This window comes from Peromyscus leucopus, chromosome 16_21, assembly GCF_004664715.2.
Source record: "Peromyscus leucopus breed LL Stock chromosome 16_21, UCI_PerLeu_2.1, whole genome shotgun sequence".
Lineage (NCBI taxonomy): Eukaryota > Metazoa > Chordata > Mammalia > Rodentia > Cricetidae > Peromyscus > Peromyscus leucopus.
Window position 1 is genome coordinate 14,105,749 of NC_051084.1, and position 22,177 is coordinate 14,127,925.

The following is a 22,177-nucleotide window of genomic DNA, read 5'->3' on the forward strand; positions in this document are numbered from 1 at the left end:
GAGGGGTGCTCTTGATATCTGCCCCTAGGGATGCCCGCTATTTTTAGGTTTATTTTTGAAAGACAAGGTCTCATTCTGTATCCTAAGCTGGCTTAGAACTCAGTGCATATCTCAGGCGGCCCTTGAATTAGAGGTGGTCCTCCTGTCTCGTGCCCAGGAGCAGCTCTTGAAGGCATACAGAGAGCTAGTTTTTTGTTTTGGGGCCTCCCCCAAAAGCTAATCCCAGTGCTCACGGGATGATTGGCAGGAAGGTGGGGGAGAGACATAGCCCCAAGGAATCATGGGAACTGTTCATTGGTAGCCCCTCCTTGTTAGTCAGTCAGTCCATCAATCAAGTCCTGCATTTCACCCACATACACACGTCCCCCTCACACTTACTTCCAGGGCAGTTGGGTGGCCTGTCCACGTGTACCCGGGGCCTGGGTTGTAGTGGGTGCTGTGTGTTTCCCTTAGCTGTTCCAGGGAGAGCTGGGTGGGCCCCGTGGCTGGGAAGGCGCGTCTGCTAACCGTCTGTACTCCTGTGTGTCTCCCGGGTAGGTGGAAAAGTCCTTGCCCCCAGCCATTTTTGACATGTACAGACGAGGGAAGCTGAGGCTGCAGATCGTGTCCCTGCAGCCAGGGAGCCTGGTGGTGACACTTTTAGTCACCCTGCAAGATCCTGAGTTTCCCGTGGGGGTCTCCACGCTAAGGCCCTTACTCCAGCGGCTGGCTGTCAGCACCGTGTTCCGGGTTGACCAGCAGGGGACGCTAGTGCAAGGTAGGATTTCAGTCAACTGCTCACGTGTGGGGTCTGCTCCATTAGCCCTGGTGTTAATTCATTTTGCCTTGATGCAGGGCAAGCCAAAGAGAGCGAATTTTCACACGGCGTGTTGAACAGACTTGGGAGGCCCACCAGTGGCCAACGGTTGTCTGTAGGAAGGGCAGGAAGACTCCCATCCGCTGCCCTCTTGTTTCCTGACCGGGCTGACCCCTTTCTCACGGACTCTGCCTCCTCTCCCCACAGACTGGGACGAGTGCGCACACAGCTCTGAGCACGACTGCCACCCAGCCGCCCGCTGCATCAACCTGGAGGGCTCCTACACATGCCAGTGCCTCACAGCCAGGGACGCCAACCCCTCCCGGGCTGGCCGGGTCTGCAAGGGTGAGCATTCCCAGTGTGCTCTGAGGCCTGCGGTGGGAGCACGGCCAGCACGGCCAGGCATAGTGCTAAGGGCCACAGCAATGTTTCTGGTTTTGTTTTTGTTTTTGTTTTGTTTTATTCAGAAGGAATTAATGTGATGGTAAACATACCTAAGAGCAAATGCGGGGTGACTCTTTTGTCCACAGCAGTTGTAAAATATAATTGGAGTAGATTTTTTTTTTTTTTTAAATAAATGGGTAAAAGAGCCCACGTAAGCAGAGTACCCCAGCTCCAAGGAAGTCATGAAATGTCCTCCGGAGTAGGGAGTCCTCTCTTGATGGCTTCAAGATGGATAGATTTGTAAAAACCAGGTGTGCTAGAAAAGGGCCCCCTGGGGGGGTCCTGAGTCCTAGCCCTACCACATCTCTACCGCTCAAGTCTTTTAGCAGGAGGTGGGGGGTGGGGGCTGAGCTAAGAAGCAGGAGGCAGTTACTTGCAGATCTCTGATGCTGTGTCTGATTAGTGATGTCTGCCCTAACACACATCAGCTACTCTGTCTGATTAGTCATGTCTGCATTGGGAGCATGCTGGAGCAGAGGTGTTCCTCCTCCTCCTGTGCCTCTTCTATCATCTCTGTCTGTCTGTCTGTCTGTCTCTCTCTCTCCCTCTCTAGTGTGTGTGCATGTGTGTGTGGGCGAAGACATTCACACCTGTAAGTGCATGTGCTTGTGGAGGTTGAATGTCAACCCTGAATGTCATTCCTCAGGAACAATACACCTTGTGTACCAAGGTGCATAAAGGTGTGTGCACCACTACAGGGTCTGTCACAGGGATCTGAAACTCACAGATAAGGTAGACTGGCTGGTTACTGAGCCTCAGATATCCTCCTGCCTCTGCTTCCCCAGAGCTGGAATCCCAAGTGCACACTACTATGACTGGCCTTTTTTTAAAATTTTATTTCATTTTTTTAGGGTTACTTTTAGTTATGCGTCTGCATGCTGGTCTCTGTGGGTGGGTGTACATTAGTGCAGTTGCCTGCAGAAGCCAAAAGAGGGCGCCAGATTCCCTAGAGGTGGAGATACAGGGCATTGGGAGATGCCTATTGAATCTGGGACCTAAACTTGTGTCTCCTGGAAGAGGAGGAGCAAGTGTTCTTCACTGCTAAGTCATCTTTCCAGGCTCACCAAGGCGGGGGCGGTGGGGGGAGGGGACACGACAGATCTTTTGCAATGCAATGTCTTTCTCCAGGGAAAGCTCTGGTGGCCTTGCTGGCTCTTTCTGGAATCTGACAGTGGATGCATTTTTGCAGGTGACATGGTGACCCCCACAGGAGGTGGACTGTCTGTAACAACAAAGGTCACGGCCCCAACTGTCAGCGTGGGAACAACAGGCTTTGGCCCAGAGACCCTTACCTTGTCACCAAGTCCCAGGCACCCAAGGAGCACCCCAACAAGAAGTCAAGCTTGGACCCCAGGGCCTCCATCTGGGAGAGAAGGTAGCAGCACAGCCAAGCAGGAGAGGACTAGCACAGGGCAAGGTGTGGAGACGCTCAGCACGGCCCCAAGCCTGGGAACAAGCCATGGAGGTCCCAGCAACGTGACAAGCTCCTTTCCCAGCACTCCAGGGCCAACCCATGGGTCCCCTCAGAAGACCACAAACATCCCACTGCATTCCACTGGAGAGCCACGGGAAAACTTCACCACAGGCCCACCCTCGGTGACTGCTTCACCTACAAGCTATGTGGTGTGGCACCCCAGTCCCATTGGGGAGACACCCCCTCCGACCTCCACAAGGCTGCAGAATGAAGACTCTCGACCTTCCTCCTTCCCTGGCCTGCCATCGGCCTCAACCCCTGTGGCTCCAGAGCCCCCTGCCTGTGGTGAGTCATCAGGGGGACAGGGAACCCAGCAGAAACCCCGGCCTGTGTGAGTCCCGATGTCAGGGTTGCCAGAAACGTGGAGTGTCCTTTCTCACCTCGAATGTATGTGGACCCAGGTAGGGCACAGTGGGGTCCTCTGAAGCAGGTGTCTGGTCTAGTTAGAAAGAGAAAGGCTCCCTTTCCATCCCTTGCCTTCTCCCCTTTACCTCCTAAGAGCGCTTGGCTTTCAGTAACTGGGACAGAAGTTGGTCAGGGGAGGGAGGAGACTTAGGGACTATGTGTCCCATTTGCACTGGACAATCCCTTGAAGGTTGGATACCCCAACAGTCCCATAATCCCTCAGCACTGCACCCTCAGCCCTCACTGGCGTTACACCATCTCAGCTTCCTGAACCCCAACGTTCCTGCTGACCCTGTTGAACCCTCGGTTCTTCCTTGACCGAGCCACCCTGGACCTCCAGCGGTCCTGCACTCTGGAAGTCTGTCCTTCCAGCCTTCTATGCCCAAATGTGTGCACGTCAGCTGTCTACCCCTCACAGCTTTACTGCAACCCCCCCCCCATCCCAGCTAATCCATGTCATACACAAAGCTTGTCATCAAGTCCTGGGGGCATATCCAGGAAGGAGTGACCTTTCCAACCAGCAGATGGACTGGGGCTCATAGAGGCCTAGCTGACAGCCCCCCCCCTTTTGTCAGCTCGCAGAGCTGCTTCCACGGTGGGCTTTGCCCAGACCGAGCCACTGTCAAGGCTGAACTCCTCCATGGTTTCCTCTGTGCCTACTCACATGTGCCAGGATTGTCCCACAGGAGTCCGGGACTATCCAAGGGACTCTCGAGCCGGCAATGCCAGGGGCTGGCCCTGGGACACCAGCGTAGGGTTAGGGTGGACCTTCTTGTGGAGAACCACCCAGAACCTGCAGAGGAGGCGTGGTCTGTAGGCCCCCAACCATCCTCCGGAACCAACTAGCCCAGGAACCAGTTTCTGTTGTCTAAGACACGTGGCTTCTGCTGAGAAGCCAAGCTAAGGGCCCGACAAGGTCCTGCACACAGGGACACCGTCTCTGTGAGGGGTCATGACAATCTGTGTCACTGGCTGGTGTCACCTCCCCTCCAGTGTTAAGTATTGGACTTTGGGGAGCTCTTTTCCTGTTTCTCGATGTATTCGGATCGATCCTCACGTCAGTATGTATGTCCCACTTCCCAGTTCCTGGACCCATTGGAAAGATCACCGTCTCCAACGTGACCAGTACCAGCTTCTCCCTGCAGTGGTCAGTGGACATCAGCTTCTCGCCTACCTTCTACCTCACTTTGGTCTCTCCTCGGGGACCCGCCGTCACTATGGAGACCCGGGACAACAATGTGACATTGTCGGGTCTGGAGCCCGGAGCATTGCACCTGGTAGAGATCGTGGCCAAGGTGTGTGGGAAAGAAGGTTCCAGAACACAACTGAGAGTGCGGACAGGTAAGGATCTCTGGGAACATGGGTCACCAATTAAACATAAGGGGACAAACAGACACACACGAAAGGTTGAGCCAAGGAAGGCCTGCCTGAGGCCTGCTGGGCATCCATTCCCTTCTCAGCATGGAAGCACCTGGCTCAGCTTGTGAGGGGATGGTGGCAGAATTGAATAATGACACAGGGACCCCATTACATGAGAGACAGTCCTCCCCACAGTTACATGGCCAGATAAAATCCTTTTTTTTTCTCCTCCTTACTTCTGACTTCAGTTTTCCCAGCACGTGACTTCTTATGTGTGTGATGATACTGTAGGGAACTTTTGCATCACAGAGAGCCCCCCACACACTGGGGGCTGTGTCTTCCAGGTCGGGGGTACATTTCTTGGGTGATGCCTAAGATGACCTATTGGGGTGCAATAAGAACAGCTCATGGCCAACAGGAGAAGAAGGAATTTGGTGGTGTGGGGATGGCCTAGCAGGGAAATCCCTGAGTCTGAGCCAAGCTGGGAGACCCCTGAAGGTTTCCCTCACTCTGGAAGGAAGGGGTTGTACATGGATGTGTGGCTCTGTATCTCAAGATGAGTCCTATGTCTGCTCTTCCCTATGCTCCTGTCCTGCCTCTGTGCCTCCTACATCAGGTTGCATGTGCCACTGACCATGGTTCTGGCCTTTGGGTACAATGACAGTGATGTCCCCCAAAGACATGAGGTTTGAGGCTCATCAGGAATGCGTAGTGGGATGACTTTATGATTTGTCTTAGGACTGAGTGAGAGTCCCTCGGGAGGTGGGCTTGAGGTCATCAGGGAGAGAATGCTGTTGCTCTCATCTGATGCTCCAGGCCCCTTACATGAAGCAGGTATGGCCCAGGTGTTCAGGAAGGGCCTGTGTTAGAAGCCCGGATGTCACTGGGGACTGTCCAGGCTATGCTCATGTTCCATATGTTCCTGGAAGCCTTAGAGGGCAAAGACTCACAGAGAACAGGCGGGGTCAAAGTGGGACTGTCCTTAGACCATAGAGAGGTGTGTGTACAGGGTGGGAAACGAGCTGCCTGAACAAGGCCCGCAGTGAGGCACGGGCTCTGAGCAGATACCCCTTGGCTCTGACTGTCTCTTGGGGCCCGTTCCCTCTCAAACTGTCCCGGTTTGCCAGCTAGCTGTCTGGCTTTCAGTGAAGCCTCAAGGGAGGCCCACTGCATGCTACTTCACATCCTTGGGAGCCTGGTGGGCCACGTCCGTGGGCAGCAGTCCCTAGTCCTTCTTTGGAGCCAGGTCAGCCTGGATACTCATGCAGTTAACAGGGACACCGAAAGGACAGCCTGTGACCTAATGCATGCTACATCCTGCAGTAGCCCGGAAACTTGCGGGTGAAGTCCGGATAGCAAACATCCGGTACTCAGAATCCCTCCGAAATGCCAGCAGCAGAGAGCACCGAGACTTCGTACAGTTATTCTTCAGGACGGTGAGTGGGGACGGTCAGTCCTACTTCCCTTCCTGGGGAAAAAAAGGAAGGAGGTGGGATGGGGGGGCGGGGTGGGAATGCTAGGTGCTTCCAACTAGGAATAAGATTCCTGGGTTTTGTGGACTCCCTGTTTCCGGAGGAAGCTGAGCCCAACTCCAGCAGGTTTGAGCGTCCTGAACTGTGTGGTAGAGGCCCTACCTGGAGGCGGAAGTCATCCCTTCCCCATGCACCTTGCTTCAGGCTCCCCGTGGAGCAGAAGGCTCCATCTGTATTTATCAAAGTGTTTAAGCGGGGCTTTGGTGGTACAGGCCTATAACCCTGGCAACTCAGGAAGCTGAGGCAGTGGTGTGTGTGTGTGTGTGTGTGTGTGTGTGTGTGTGTGTGTTGTGTGTTGTAAGTTCAAGGCCTGTATGGGCTACAGAGAGAGCTCAAGGCCAGCCTGCAATATGTGTGCACTGAACACATGCATGCACACATACACACAACCACACACATACACATACACACACACACACACACAACCACACACATACACACACACACAAATGAATATTTAAAATTGGAGCTCCATTTCAAATACCATGAAAAAATTTAAGTGTAAAAACCAGTGATTTATACTGTTTGTGAAAAATCTGCAGCTACCACCACCATCTAATTCCAGAATGTTTAGTTACCTCAGTGTGGAAACCCTGTACCCATTCTCCCCCTGCCCCTCCCCCAGCCCCTGGGCCGCTACTCTGCTTCCTTGGACCTGTCAACTGGATGCACGTGAACATGGACAAGATTAAGTAGCATGTTGTTTCTGTCACTTAGTTAATGTGCTCCAGGTTCCTCCGACATCGCCATGTGCGTCTGCACCCCATTTCTTTGATGGGTGGATTCTGCTCCATCATCCCTTCCCTTTATCCATCCACTCAGTGTTGGAGAGCCATGGTCCTTCTGCTCTCTGCCCAGAACAAAGCTGCTCTGATCACGTGCGTTTCTCCCCTGCCTTCCCTCCAGCTCTCTTTGGGACAGTAAATTGTTATGGCGTAGTAGTATGGGTAGCGATCTCAGCATGTTTTGGTGCTATGGTAATAATTATTATTACTCAGACAGAGTCTCATGTATCCCAGGTTGACCTCAAACTCTCTATGTAGCCAAGGGTAACCGTGAACTCCTGGTCCTCCTGCTTCTACCTCCTGAGTGCTGGGATACGGGTGTGCACCACCAGGCCTGGTTTATGTGGTATTGAGGATGGAACCCAGGGCTTCGTGTATGCTAGGCAACACTCTACCTGCTGAGCTGCAGACCCAGCCCTAGTTTACACTACTTTAGAGGATGCACTATATTACTATAGAAAATGCACTTACCATAATCTCGCGATCTTGTTTACCTGGTGGAAATGTCAACCTCCTTCTAGCTTTTCCATAGTCAGGGAGTTGGAGTTTTAAGGGCGTGTTGGACAGTGCCACCTAGTGTTGGTTGTGATAACACGCGGGTATGTCCAGAGCCAATGGGCACGACTCTCCAATAGAGTGGACCATGCAGGCTCAGGAACTGCTCCAGTCTAGCCCCACGGGATCTGAAGCCCTGCCTTCCATATTCGTGAATTCCCAACTCTTCCAGTGCCTGGACCCAAGAGTCCCTAGTGGTGTGACTTATGTGGTGCATCACCCATCTTTAGCAAATGGTGGTTTTAGGTAACATCAGGCAACAGATCTTGAGCCCCTTCCTCACTCTGGTGGTCAGCTACAGCAGCTCCACCCCAAGTTTCTAGATCAGTCTTTCTTTTTAAAGCCATTTCCTCCTTGGCCCATTTTTGGACATAGTTGCTTTATTTGTCTCTTGTCCCGGGATAGAAAATAATTGTGTAGCCATACACACAGGCAGGATACCAAGACCAGCTTTGGAGGTGGTAGGCTAATGGTTCATCATTTCCTAGTAGGTTCTGGGGCTTTGCCTGGAGACCACTTTGAAATGGCGACATTACCCCAATGCTGCGGCAGATCTGGGGTGGGGTGGGGGTGAGAAGCAGGAGTCTCTAAGATAAGCACAGCAGCTGTCTGGCTGAGCCCCCCAAAGGCAGCTGGGGTGGGGTTGGTGGTACTCAGCCTGTGATGGGGGGGATAATGGATCTCTCTGCCTTGGGTGACATAGAGGAGGGGAAGTGGGGTCAGGAGCTCATGCCTTGGGGTACCAGCCCCCATGGGTTTCTCTGACAGTCCGTGGAGATGCCCTTTCCAGGAGTAATTTGAATCACGTAGACCACTGAGGCTCATTATAAGAGCATGTGTCTTGAACTCTGTTGGGCTGGATTAGAATGATGCAGCCCGTGACGTGTGACTCTGCTCTTAAGGTTAGAGGACCAGAGAAAGCCCTTCAGAGGTGGGACCTGTGTGTCCTGTTAGGGCTGCTGGAGCAGCTCATCCAGAAGGGGTCTGTGAAGAGGTGGGGAGGAGGAAGAGAGGGGAAATGTTCAGAAGCATTAGCGCCAAAGGAACATTCTAGAAAAACAAACGGAGTAGGTGGTCTTGCTCTCCACTCACTCAACCCCCGCTGCCCCCACCCCTGAGCTAAGAGCAACCTTTAGTTGCCATCGTGAGCTTTCCTGTTGCAGGCCTGTGCAGGTAGGGTTCTGCTAGCATCTCCCCCTACTCAACCCAAAGACAGCTCTCTGCAGCTGTCTACTGCATGTGGGGGGAGAGCGCGCCTCCGGACATCATCAACACCTGCAGGCGTTTGGCCTGGGCTTCAAGGGTCCAAGAACTGGCCTGGGGCCTGGACCTTCTCGCCACAAGCCTCTCCTGCTGCCAGGCAGAGTACCAGGACAAACGGCCTGTGGCCTCAGCGGGCAGCTCTTCTCACGCAGCCTGTTTCTCGAAGGTGCGGGACTCCTTGCCGGCCACGCTGCGTCAGCACATGGACACGGGCGAGATCCGCGTGGACATCATCAACATCACCAATGGCAGCGTCGTGGTGGAGTTTAATTTGCTAATAACGGCAGACCTGGATGTCAGGGAGGTGTCTGCCACCTTCCTCACAGCCCTACAGAATACATCGGTGCTGGAGGTGGTCAAAGGGAAAACCTTTCTACAAGGTATGCAGGGGCTGGGCTCGACCCTGGTCTGCCGCAGTTCTGGAAACGAGGGCAGCACCAAGTGAGCTGTGAAGATGTGTTCCGGGCCTTCTTGTGGGGCTTCCTAGGAGCTGTCTGAAGCATGAAGTGAATGGGGGCTTCCTTATCATTCTCTCTCTCTCTCTCTCTCTCTCATTTTTTTTTTTTTTTTGAGACAGAGTTTCTCTGTGTAGCTTTGAAGCCTATCCTGGAACTCACTCTGTAGTCCAGGCTGGCCTCAAACTCACGGGGATCTGCCTGGCTCTGCCTCCCGAGTGCTGTCCGGCTTCCTTGTCATTCTTATGGCTGCCATGGTTATTGTTAAAAATGGAAGGGTTGGCCGGGCGGTGGTGGTGCACGCCTTTAATCCCAGCACTTGGGAGGCAGAGCCAGGCAGATCTCTGTGAGTTCAAGGCCAGCCTGGTCTACAGAGCGAGTTCCAGGAAAGACACAAAGCTACACAGAGAAACCCTGTCTCGAAAAACGGGGAAAAAAAAAAAAAAAAGGAAGCGTTGAACCTTCAAAAGTCTGAGATACCCCTCCCCTGTCTCCTATGCTTTGATGGGCTGAGAACAAATGGGTCCTTCTGAGGAGCCCGACTGTCCAGGAAGTTTCCATGGAGATCTTAGCAAAAGTACCAGGGAAGAAGGCAGGGATGGGAAAGGCAATTTAGACTCTTCCCTCCTCCGAGTTGAAGATAAATGACACATGGCTCATAGATCATTAGTTTATTTTGTTTAGTCGGGGTCTCACTGTGTAGCCTTGGTTGGCCTGGAACTCACTGTGTAGACCAGGCTGGCCTCACATTCACAGAGATCCCCCTGCCTCTGACTCCAAAGTGCTGGGGTTAAAAGTGTGGGCCGCCATGCCTGGCTGGCCCTAGATGGTTTTATGCTTTGTTTTGTTTTTAATGAAGACTTTAAAAACTGAATGTCTTTTTTTTTTTTAATTTGAAGAGCAAGAAGTATTCCCTAAGCAAAGTCAGGTTTTCAGAGGAAAGGACTGTGATACTTGAATTGCCTAAAAAGATCAACCCTCCTGTCAAGCAGAACACAGTCACTCTTGTAGAAATGACAAAAGAAAACTTCTAACAGAGCCAGGCGGTGGTGGCGCACGCCTTTAATCCCAGAACTCGGGAGGCAGAGGCAGGTGGATCTCTGTGAGTTCGAGGCCAGCCTGGTCTCCAAAGCGAGTTCCAGGAAAGATGCAAAGCTACACAGAGAAACCCTGTCTCGAAAAACTAAAAAAAAAGCCGAGCTGTGGTGGCGCACGCCTTTAATCCCAGCACTCAGGAGGCAGAGCCAGGCGGATCTCTGTGAGTTCGAGGCCAGCCTGGGCTACCAAGTGAGCTCCAGGAAAGGCGCAAAGCTACGCAGAGAAACCCTGTCTCGAAAAACCAAAAAAAAAAAAAAAAAAAAAAAAAAATTAAAAAAAAGAAAGAAAACTAACAAACTAGTGAAGAATTAGCAGCCTGAATACAGAGCAAGTTTACACAGGACTGATCGATACCAAGCCTGATAGGTCCTTGTGCACAGGATGATAAAGGACAAAACCCCAAAGAAGTGTAAGTCATTGACACACAATCACCAAGGACATGGCTCCCTTTGTCCATGAAATTGCAAAAGGTAAAAGGTACTACAAATAAAAACTAAGTTAGAAATGAAGCAACTGCCAGATTCTCAGCATGGGCCCTCACAAGGCACGGTGAGCAGCTGCTTTGGAGTCTGCAGAGCGGGCTGGTGGGGTAGCATTTTCTCTCCCTTTTTGGAAACCAAGGCAGTGATGAGTGTCAGCAGTCCACAGCATCTCTTCCTCATTGGCTTGGCATTGATTCTGGGACTTTGTCCTGGGTGCTGGGACCACTCAGTTCAGACCATAGTTAATGCAAAGACAGCCGTCATCAGAGCGCCTTCAAAGGCCAAGTCATTGGAAATAACCAATAGTAAGAAGCAGGCCGAGTTCCGTCCACACCGTGGGCTGTTGTCACCTATGAATGGGGTTTGCTGAGACGGAAGATTCTGAAAAGTCATATGCTGAGTTACAACAGGGTGTCATGTGTGAGTGTGCATACGTGCTTGTGTTATGCGCCGAGCAAGTACAAGTGTGTATGTAAGTGCGTGGGACGTGTGTATGTGGGACGTGTGTGTGTGTGTGTGTGTGTGTGTGTGTGTGTGTGTGTGTGTGTGTGTGTGTGCATACTAGGTAGGTGTGCTACCTTGGAGCCACAGCTTGGAGTCTGCTTTGGAAAGACCAGAAGGAAGCCTGTGACTCTGCAGCCCGCGCTCTGTGCTCTTTGCTCTGCATTTTGGTTCATACCCCCGTTCTGCAGGGCTGGCAGACCGAATGGGCAGAAAGACGAAAGGGGTGGGGCAGGGTGGGGGTACCTGCTGGGTTTAGTGCTTTGCTACTTGGGTCTCCAGTTCTGTGCATCTCCTGACTGCAGTGGTGGATGGGAGGGGCTGAAGCTCTGCAGGAACCCCTTCCTGTCTCACAGGGTTGTATTCGTCCAGATTAGCCCTGGCTCCCATTCCCACCCTGAGGGGTCTCCTGGACTGTCCTGAGCTTGGGGCCTGCTCTCTGGATGTCTCCGCCCACCTCCTGGGGTGCCCTGCCCTGGAAGGACTGTGCAGGCAGCTGGTGGCACTGTCCACCCCAGAACCACTTGCAAGCTGGCCATGACTCCTGTCCATGCTTTTCAGATTACAATGAGTGTGAAATGAGAGAGGATGACTGTGAGCCTGGGACGTGCAGAAACACCTTCGGGTCTTTCACGTGTAGCTGTGATGGGGGAGGACCTGACTCACGTGTGGAATATTCTGGAAGATCCTGTGATGGTAAGTCTTACAGCCTTTTCTGGCATGTTTCTTTTTTAAGGAAACTCATTCCTAAGTAAAGGGGGCTTTTGTCCAAATGAAGTCAGCACATTGTTTATGACCTGGGCAAGTTTTCTTTGTCTCTCTCTGTCTCTCTGTCTCTCTCTGTCTCTCTGTCTCTCTCTGTCTCTCTGTCTCTCTCTGTCTCTGTGTGTGTGTGTATGTGCACATGCGCATGTGCATGGAAGGTATATGTGTATGTCTGGCTCTCCCTCTTCTTTCATATATGTCCAGTGGAGGGAGACAGCCACTTGTGTGAGTGAAGAGTGTCTGGGGCAGAGGCCCTACTCTGTGTGGGAGAAATAGAATTCAGAGGAGGTCAAGTTATGTTGGAGTTGGTCATCAGGGCCAACGAAGTCAACACTTAGCAGTGTGGGCCCAATCATGCAATAGAGACTGGCTAAAACGTGGGAGCCTGCAGAAGTGGGTGGCAGAGGGAAGCATCTGGCCGGGGATGTGGGTGACATTTACGTGGACGATCTTTGCAGAGATCCCTGGACATTGCAAAGGTGTGAGCTTTGGGGCAAGAAGGAAGGCAAGGCAGGAGCAAGGGGTACGGGCTCCTGAGAGACAATTTAGGATTCTATTTGGAGATAAACCTCAGAGCCTTGGGGATAGGTTACTTATCCATTCATGCTTAGCACATCCATGGTACTTGAGGACCAATGGAAGCCTAGTAGCCTGGACACTGTGGCTGGAGCAGGCAGCTCCTGGGTAGGGCTGCTTTAGAGCACAGCGTGGGGACTCAGAGGTCTGCCCTGTCCCTCCGGCCCCTAACAGACTCACCCTGAGCCTTTGTTTCCTTGGAAACTGCAGGGGACTCTTCTAGCAACATAGTCCGGACCCCAGGCCCAGAGTGGCCCCCTACCCCAGCAGGAACTAGAGATGCCCCTGTGCCAGGTTCCAGCTCCGTGGCCCAGGGCCAGCCCCCGCGGCTGAACCTGACAGACGCAGTTGGCGTATCCTGTGAGATTGAGATGGTGGTCATCGCCATCCAGAAGCGCTTTCTGCAGCAGGAGGCCATACCCGAGGCCTCGCTGTACCTGGGAGAGCCCTCCTGCAACGTGAGCAAGAGCAACAGCACACACGTGTTCCTGGTGGCTGGCTGGGGCGAGTGCGGGACCCTCGTAAAGAGCGTAAGTGCATGTGGCTGTGAGCCACCTGGAGGGACCTCAGTGTGGGGAGGGTTTGCACCTGGTAGGGCAGGCAGGCGGGCCAGCAGGGTCTTCACTCCTGGGCCTCTGACTTCTAAGTGAGAGAACCCAAAAGAGGAAGTCAGCCAGGCCCACACTGTCACAGTCGGTACACTGGAATCCTGAAGGAGATGCAAGCCTCACATTGCAGAATTCTTCTGGTGCAAAGGGCCTGGGGTTGGCTGGAGTCAGGATTTAAAGAGTGCTCTGCACCCAGGCAAGATGGGAGGGGAAGGTAGGAAAAAGGAGAAATCCAAGAAGTCATGTGGGAACATGTGTGTGCATGAATGTGCATGTTTATGCATATGTGAATACACCTGTGTACACATGTATGTTCCCTTTCCTCATACATATGTATGAGTATACATATGTGTTAGTCATATTTCTGTCACGGTGAGCTAAGTCAGCTTACGGGAGGGGAAGGTTTGCTTTGGCTGACACTCAGAGCTTTCAGCCCACGTTTGGGTTGGTCGGCTCCATTGCTCTGGGCGGGACAGCATGACAGAGCAGAGCTGTATACCTCATGGTGGCCGGAAATGGGGGAGAGAGGGAGAGAAGAGAGCAAGATAGGAGGAGGGAAAGAGATGAGGGGGAGAGGGGAGGAGGAGGGTGATGGGAGAAGAGAGAGAAAGAAGAGGAAGGGAGGGAGAGAGGGGGAGTGCACCAGCATGAGCTGAGATCCAAGTGTTCCCTCCAGGGCCCCCCAGTGCCCTAACTTACTCCATCTGGGCTCTGTAGCTGGAGAATTTCTCTCCAGCTCCCGCCAAGTCCTGCCAGTCCTGGAGCCCACTTATAAAATAAACACACAGACTCTTACATTATTTAAACTGCTTGGCCATTGGCTCGGGCCTATCATTGTCTAGCTCTTACTCTTATATTCAGCCCATTTCTTTTAATCTATACTTTGCCACATGGCTTGTGGCTTACTGGTACCTTACATCTTCCTTGTCCTGGCGGCAGCTGTAGGCAGTGTGTCCCTCTGCCTTCCTATTCCCTCAATTCTCTTCTCTGTTAGTCCCGCCTATACTTCCTGTCTGCCTACTGGCCAATCAGTGTTTATTTATACAGAGCAATATCCACAGCAGGGCTCCACTTTCTAAAGCATCCCAGTTGCCCACAGATGAGCAGCCACCATCAGGGGCCCAACCCCCCCCCCCCTGCAGCTCCTCACAAACTGCTGTGTCCGAAGAGCATCCACTAGGACACCAACAGTGAGACCAGTAGCCATACCACGTGCTCTCAAGTGTCCTCTGCATGCCAGGCTGTTCCCAGTGTGTCAGCACCTCTTCGCAGGGACAGGACGCAGGGGCCTGCAGACTGAGGGTTAGCGTTGCCTCTGTTTTCAGTCCGGCTGGGTTGGGGGAATGCTGAGAGACGCCACGCCATTAATTAGACTTGGTATGATGTGATAAGTAAGATACAGCTTGAGTCAAAGACACAGCTGCGCACATACGATGGCACATACATGGTCGGTAGGCTGGCCTTTTTGGTGAGTAGGATGGGTTCTTGAGGTAGGAACCCATGCCTGACATGAAAAATCTCTGGGTGACATCAGGGGACACTTGTCGGGATCTTCACTCGGGATAACCTTCCAGTACCTGGAATATAGCTGCAGTTGGGGCTGGGGCACACTGAGGCTCAGGAGATCACTTACACCCCATCTGTTTATGCACAGAACATGACCAGCACAGTGGTGACCACCACACTGAAGAACGACCTGTCCCCGGAGGGCGTCATCCACCACCTGCAGATCCTCAGTCCCATTCACTGCGCCTTCCGAAATGACCTTCTGACTTCCTCAGGCTACACCCCGCAGTGGGGGTGAGTGGGAGGCTGCCTCACCTCCATACAGCTTGGGTCCTTCTAACACCTTTGCTTGAAGGCTCTCTAGGGTGTCCATCCTTCGAGGGCTTTCTTGAGTCTGCCCACACAAGTGGACGGGACTTGTGCTAACTGCCGGCTTCCCCCATTTCTGCCCCAGTCCTTCATAGGATTAACTAGAGAGGGCCAAATACCTTCCCTTTGGCTCATCAGCTAGGAGGAAGAGCCTCTAGGGAGCAGCCTCCAGCTCCTCAGACCACAGCCTCCACCATGGCCACCCTCTCTTCAGGGCAACCGCCCACACAGAGAGGAGTCAGGCTTTTTGCTTGCAGCCAGCTCTGCGTGCATCACCTCTCTTTACCTGGGCTCCTCCTTGGCTTCTGAGCCTCCCCAGAATCCCTTTTTGTGGGGGAGGAACTAGAAGAAAAGACTGCATAAAGCAAGCTTCACCTAGCCTCCCACCCCAACAGGGTCTACACCATCTTCGAAGACCTCCACGGCACCGGAAGCTTCATCACTGAAATGCAGCTGTTCATCGGGGATTCTCCCATACCTCAGAATTATAGCGTGTCCGCCAGTGATGAGATCAAAATCGAAGTGGGGCTCCACAGGCAGAAGAGCAGCCTTAAGGTGGTGCTGACCGAGTGCTGGGCCACGCCGTCCAGCAACGCCAGGGACCCCATCACCTTCGGCTTCATCAACAACAGGTAGAGAGAGGCCACATCGCCTCTCCCAGCCCTGTTGCCTACTTGGAATTTCCAGGCAAATGCTGATGTGGTCTGGGTTTGGGGCGAGATGAGCTCCTGAGACTTCCATGGAGGTTGTGGGATACCCGTGAGGGGCAGATCTTCACAAGAATCATGCCTGGGGAGCAGCTGACTTAAGGAGCCACATTTCCCTCCCTCAGCTGCCCTGTTCCCAACACCTACACCAGTGTGATCCAGAACGGCAACTCCAGCAAGGCCCAGTTCAAGCTGAGAATCTTCTCCTTCGTCAACAATTCCATCGTCTACCTGCACTGCAAGCTGCGAGTGTGCATGGAGAACTCCAGGAACACGTGCAGGATAGTAAGCGTGGCTCCTTCTCTGCTTCCGGGGGGCAGGAGTGGGGGGTGCACTTTCCTGCTTGGTAGAGGTGTTGCTTACCCATGAGGACATGGGGACAGTGCTCAGAAGCATGCAGCTTGGCGGGAGAGTGCAGGACAGGGAGTAGCACACGTGGGGTGTGTTGATTCAGGCTAAACATGTTCTTCCTGAGGGTTTGTTGTTAATTGTTTGGTTAGAACTGAGTTTCATTGTGACATTTTCATATGTATATATAGTTATACTTTGTTCTTATTTACTCCCATCTCACCTTCCTCCTGCCATGGTCCAGCTTTCTGCTTGCATCACACATACACACATACTACACATACACCACACACACACACACACACACACACATATATACACACACACATACATGCATTCATATACACATACACACATACCACACACACACACATATACCACACACACATATATACATATACCTATATACACACAGACATGCACACATACACATACCACACACACACATATATATACACATACATGCATACATATACACATACATACATACCACATATACACACATACACCCCACACACATATATACATATACCTATATACACACAAACATGCGCATATACACATACCATACAACACACTCAGACATACCACACACACATACATATACATACACACATACATAGACATACAACACACACATACACACATTTTTACATATACACACCTACATACATATTTACATACACCACACACTCACATATGTACATACACAACAGATATGCACACACACATACACCACATTCACCATTACCCTCTCTTGTCCCCTTCTTCTTCCCTTCAGGCCTCTTGGGGCTACACCTGAGTTTTCTGGTTTGCTTTCTATTGCTGTGATACAATCCATGACCTACAGCCACTTGGTGAAGAAAAGATTTATTTTAGCTTATAGGTTAAAGCCTATCATCAAGAGAAGCCAAGTCAAGAGCTTGAAACAAGAAGGATGGCGAAGCCAGGCTGTGGTGGCGCACGCCTTTAATCCCAGCATTCGGGAGGCAGAGGCAGGGATCTCTGTGAGTTCGAGGCCAGCCTGGTCTACAGAGCAAGATGCAGGACAGGCTCCAAAGCTACACAGAAAAACCCTGCCTCAGGGAAACAAAAAAGAAGGATGGTGGATGCTCCTTACCGGCCAGCTCCCCCTGGCTGGCTCAGACCTAGGAACTGCACCGCCCACAGTGGGCCGGGTCTTCCTACATCCAATCGCAATGAAGAAACTGTCCCACGGATGTGCCCCCAGGCCAATCCAATCAAGGCAAGCTTCAGCTGAGGGTCTCTCTCCCTGGTGTTGACAACAAAACTAACCAGTCATGTTACCCACCCCACCCCCGATCAGCTGTGCGCATTCCCCTTTTCCTGAGGTGTAAAACATCACATTAATGCCGCATTAGCCCTGTGAATAGAACATCACCAGCCGTCAACATCTCCAGCAGCTGCTTCTTTCCTGTGCTCAGCCCTGACACAGAGCTTATCAGTAATTGGCATTGTCGTTTACCCAGACTATGTGTGTTCCTCCTTTGGGAGACATGCTGGATACTGTACCCCTCTCTGAGGGTGACAGAGACGCTGGAATTTTTCCAAGTGACAAGCCTTTGGCCGTTAGCAGGGTGTGGATAAGAGACACAGTGAGTCATTCCACTTTCTCACATAGTAGGTCTTCCTGCGGGCATAGTTGACTCCCCATGACACACCCTGAGGGGCATCCTCCAATATACACCTGGAGTCATAGAGTTCGCAGAAGCAGGGCTAGCAGTTCTAGCAACGTTCTCTCTGCAGGGGCTGCTGCTTCTCAGGTCTTTGCAGCCTGATCCCCACCTCCACCCCCACCCCGAGTTCCTTTATCATGGGCTTTCCATTAGTTCCCAAGGCTGTAAGACAAGGTATGACTGAGCCATTAAAATGTGAGACAGGTGTTGACAGGCTGGGTTCCGAGTGGCGCGGAAGACTCTGCCGTGGCCTTGCCCGACTAAGAAGAGTGGCCTCGCCATTTCCTGACTTAGAGAAGTTCTTTCCCTCAAGTCCGTCTGTGTGTCCACATCCCTCTTCATTTCAGACCTCACCTCCAGGGTTAGAGTTCATCTCAACCCGATCATTTTTCCAAACAAGGTCAACTGGCTAGTTTTGCGTAAACTTGACACCAGCTAGTAATTTGAGAGGAGGGAGCTTCAGTTGAGAAAATGCCTTTCTGGAATCAGGTTATGGACAAGCTGGTAGGGCCCAGCCTATTGTGGGAGGTGCCATCCCCGGGCTGATGGTCCTGGGTTCTATAAGAAAACAGGCTGAGCAAGCCATGGGGAGCAAGCCAGTAAGCAGCACCCCTCCGTGGCTTCTGCATCAGCTCCTGCCTCCAGGTTCCTGCCCTGTGTGAGTTCCTGCTTTGGCCTCCCTCAGTGGATTGTGACTCTGGACATGTAAGCCAAACACACTCTTTCCTCCCCAAGTTGCTTTTGGTCATGGCATTTCATCACAGCAATAGAAACCCTTACTAAGACAATCGGAGTTAGAAGGCGGGGGTCGGGATGCCAGCATTTTTTTGGAAGACCATGGTGGATATTGGGTATATAGGGAGCAAATTGCACCATACCATTGAGTCACACAGTGATTTTGAAAGGCAAAAGTATCCGGGGGAGTGAAGGTCTGGTTGAAACTTTGGAGGATACAAAAGGTTGTGTCGGGGTTGAGTGTTTGAGGCATGGTCCTAGGGAGGGATGTTCCCTCCATCTTCCCCTATGCATACCCCAGCGTACCCCACTCCATGCCTCTTCTGCTTTGGGCGGTGCTTTGGTTTGTTTTTGTCAACTTGACAAAGACTAGAGTTACTTAGAAGAGGAAAATGCCTCCATCAGACTGCTTGTATGCAACTCTGTAGGGCTTTTGCTTGATTAGTGATTGATGTGGGAGGGCCCAGCCCACCGGGGCCAGTGGTCTGGATTGTATAAGAAAGCAGGCCAGCAAGCCGTGGGAGCAAGCCAATAGGGAGCTTTCCTTCATGGCCTCTCTTCAGCTCCTGCCTTCTTCTTGATTTCTTTCAGTAGACTGTGACTCGTGTATGTAAAGCAAATAAATCCTCCACAAGCTGCTTTTGCCTGTGGCATTTCGTCACAGCAATAGAAACCCTAACTAAGGCAGGTCATGTCCCACCAGAGTTCACTGCTAGGGCTACCCTGCTCCCACACCCCCGTCTAGATTTACCCATCCAATTGCTCAATAACGCTGTTCTAGAGGTCAGGGTCAGAAGAGGAATATTCTAGACAACGAGTTTATGCCCAGTAAGCACCACAGGACAACTGTGAAGTTTCTCTTGTCAAAAACAGAGCTGCAATGACTTCCGGTTGCTGAGAAGCAGTGAAGACGAGCACCAGATGTCCTGGGGGCCCCTCCGTCGGTCTGCAGGTGAGTCCTCTGGGTTTCAAAGGCAAAGAAACGATCCCATCTGTAAAGCGCCAGTGTGAAAAGCGCCTGTTTGAAATATGGGGCTTTAGAGATTTTTCTAAAGGACTCACAACAGTGGCTAAAATCTTCCTCAAGAGTCTTGTGTGCTTTCGTGGGTTAAGATTGTCACATATTGGATAGGATTTGTTCCTCTTGGCCACCCTGAGCAGTGGAATCTAATTCTGTGGTCACGCTGTGGGGAAGAGTCCCAGCTTCCAGGGGTCCAGAGCACTGAGTTTATGGGCTCCTATGACCTGAGTTCTAGAAAGCCAAGAAGGTCTTTGACCCTGAGTAAATGTCAAGTGGATACAAAGAAGAACCCACGCTGTGAATAGACAGCCACAGTGTGTGTGTGTGTGTGTGTGTGTGTGTGTGTGTGTATATACGTGTGTCTGTGTGTGTGTGTGAGACACAGAGAGAGAGAGGGCATGTGTATACATGTGTGCACACATGTATAATTACACAACCACATGAAAAAGCTGTTTAATTCAGAAGATAAACAAAAAGCACACTTCATTCCCTCCTGAGTATAAATGCCTACCAGGTGATTATATTCATGTATTTTCAGAATCAACTTTCCAAACATGTTTCTCCCCCCCCCCATATGATCTAATTATTTGAAAAAATAGAGAATCTGCATGCTTTGGGTACTAAGACAGAAGTTTCTAGATGTCTCCACTTCTGTCTCTTCTCTATAGTAAGAATTTTCAGGTTTACTGGAGTAAAAACCATAGCTCCCAACCTCCTTGGCAGCTGAGTGTGGCTGAGGAGGTAAGCTCTGGCCAGTGAGAGGGGGAAGAAAGCCCTGACAACTCAAGGGAACACTCCTCAAGGGCCACCCAGTGCCATCCCTGGCCACTTTCCTCTTCCTTGTCTCCTTCGCCATCTCATCTTTGTGCCAGATTGAGATCCAAGCTTTTCCTGTTGCTCAGCCTAGTCCTGGCTGCTTTTCTTTTTGTTAGTTTTCCCTCCTAACCTGGATGGTCTTGTGCCTCTCTGTATTTCCCTGCATAACAGCTCCTGGGATTCAGGCTCAGGGTGGGAGCTGAGATGCAGGCTCAGGGTAGAAGCTGGGTTCCAGGTAAGAGGACAAGGGAATCAGCAGGCAGGTGCCGGCTGGAGTTTCTCAACTGTTGCTTTTCATCCAAGCATTGTGAGAATAAAGCCTTAGGCACAGTTGCCAAGGCACACCCCTAGTTCACTAACTCAGATGGTTCTAGACCCAGGTGGGGGTCATAAATGATTGATGATCTGTGTTCTGAGACCTAGGTGCAGGGGGGTCCTCAGGTAACTGCTTGTATAGTTTCTAGAGCTGCATGCATTTTCTCCACTCATTATCCTCTTAGATTGCTGTAGATAACTGGTCAACCTGGGGCTCCAAGAGGAAAGAGCATAAGTATATCACATGTTCTCATTAATAGAAATGGAACCTCTCCATTCATTCATAGATGTTGGGGAAATGTCAATAGAGTGTGAGAGGTACTGGACTTGGAGTTAGTAGACCAGAGTTTGATCAGAGCTGATGCATGAGCTGTGTGGTATTTGCAATATTATTGACTCTGTCCATCACCATCTATCCATCCGTGCACCCTCTGTTCATCATCTATCTTCCATTGATCCATCCAGCCTTCATCCATTTATCATTCATCTATGTATCCATCTATATGCCTTCCATGAATGCATTTTATCTTCACTAATCCATCTATCCACGCATTCATCTATCCATCTACCCATTAATTATCTATTCATCAGTATATCTACTGCCTGTTCACCATACATGTATACAGATAGATAGATAGACAGACAGACAGACATCCCTCTCTTCCTCCATCCACTATGTGTCAGGAATGCTGGTTTTCCTTTGTAAGGCTGTAGCTACAGCAAATTTCCATGCCTAGACCCCAGGGTTGTATTGGGTGTGAAATACAGGTCCTTTGACAGTCCCTAATTGGTGAGGTTCCCTAAATTTAAAATTGGGCTGATGATAATACTTTTGGAATGTTGGGCACACCACCTCTCATTCCTCATTCTCCCCTTGTGAAATGGTGATATTATTTCCTACTTCAGACAGAGTATGGCCTACGGTCACTTCTGGGTAAAAGTTGGTTGTTGCCATTTATACCAAGCAGAGATCTACACTAGGCCAGTACAGAGAGCTTTGCACAAGGGTGTGACTGATCTGTCACCAAAGCTCAATGGTCCTCCTGCTCACCACACTTTCTTGTTGTCTTGTTTTTATTTCCACAATGTTCTCAAACAAATGGGCATCAAAATCACTCTCAACACATGGCACCTGCAATTGGTATGGGCTGCTCTGTTGTAGGGGTGGTGTTAGCTGAAGTGCTGTGGGAACCTGCGGGGACAGGTCAGCAGACATGTTTCTTCAGGCTCTGGCCTCTATCCCCACTGTTACTATCACTTCCCCTGCAGGGAAGCATGAAATTCGCCTTACGATCTGGGAGATTGTATGCGTTCACATGGCTGGAGCTGAACGGTGGTGAACTGGGCCTCAGAGGCAGAGCCAGACTGCTCATAACCCTCTTTTTTTTGTCTTTGTCGAAGGGTCAGGGCCACGTCTGTGGAAAGGGCTCCTCCAACACCAATACCACCACTCCAGCCCACATGCGCATAAGTAGCCTGAGCTGTGGTGACAGAACACCGTGGGCTGGGTGACTTAGAACCACAGAGTTGTAGTCTCTCACAGTTCCAAGAGACGGAAGTCTGAG

At 51.4% G+C, this 22,177-nt stretch overlaps 1 protein-coding gene across 1 annotated transcript in view; it reads left to right on the forward strand.

Moving 5' to 3' along the window:
* Umodl1 (uromodulin like 1) overlaps positions 1 to 22,177 on the forward strand; it is a 57,580-nt gene that overhangs the window by 29,992 nt on the left and 5,411 nt on the right. The window contains exons 9-20 of the mRNA XM_028885074.2: positions 538 to 757; positions 1,004 to 1,141; positions 2,430 to 2,999; positions 4,203 to 4,460; positions 5,802 to 5,914; positions 8,780 to 8,993; positions 11,711 to 11,845; positions 12,701 to 13,020; positions 14,753 to 14,898; positions 15,369 to 15,605; positions 15,806 to 15,965; positions 19,334 to 19,412. Coding sequence (XP_028740907.2) covers positions 538 to 757; positions 1,004 to 1,141; positions 2,430 to 2,999; positions 4,203 to 4,460; positions 5,802 to 5,914; positions 8,780 to 8,993; positions 11,711 to 11,845; positions 12,701 to 13,020; positions 14,753 to 14,898; positions 15,369 to 15,605; positions 15,806 to 15,965; positions 19,334 to 19,412 — 2,590 coding nt within the window. The remainder of the gene's footprint in view (positions 1 to 537; positions 758 to 1,003; positions 1,142 to 2,429; positions 3,000 to 4,202; positions 4,461 to 5,801; positions 5,915 to 8,779; positions 8,994 to 11,710; positions 11,846 to 12,700; positions 13,021 to 14,752; positions 14,899 to 15,368; positions 15,606 to 15,805; positions 15,966 to 19,333; positions 19,413 to 22,177) is intronic.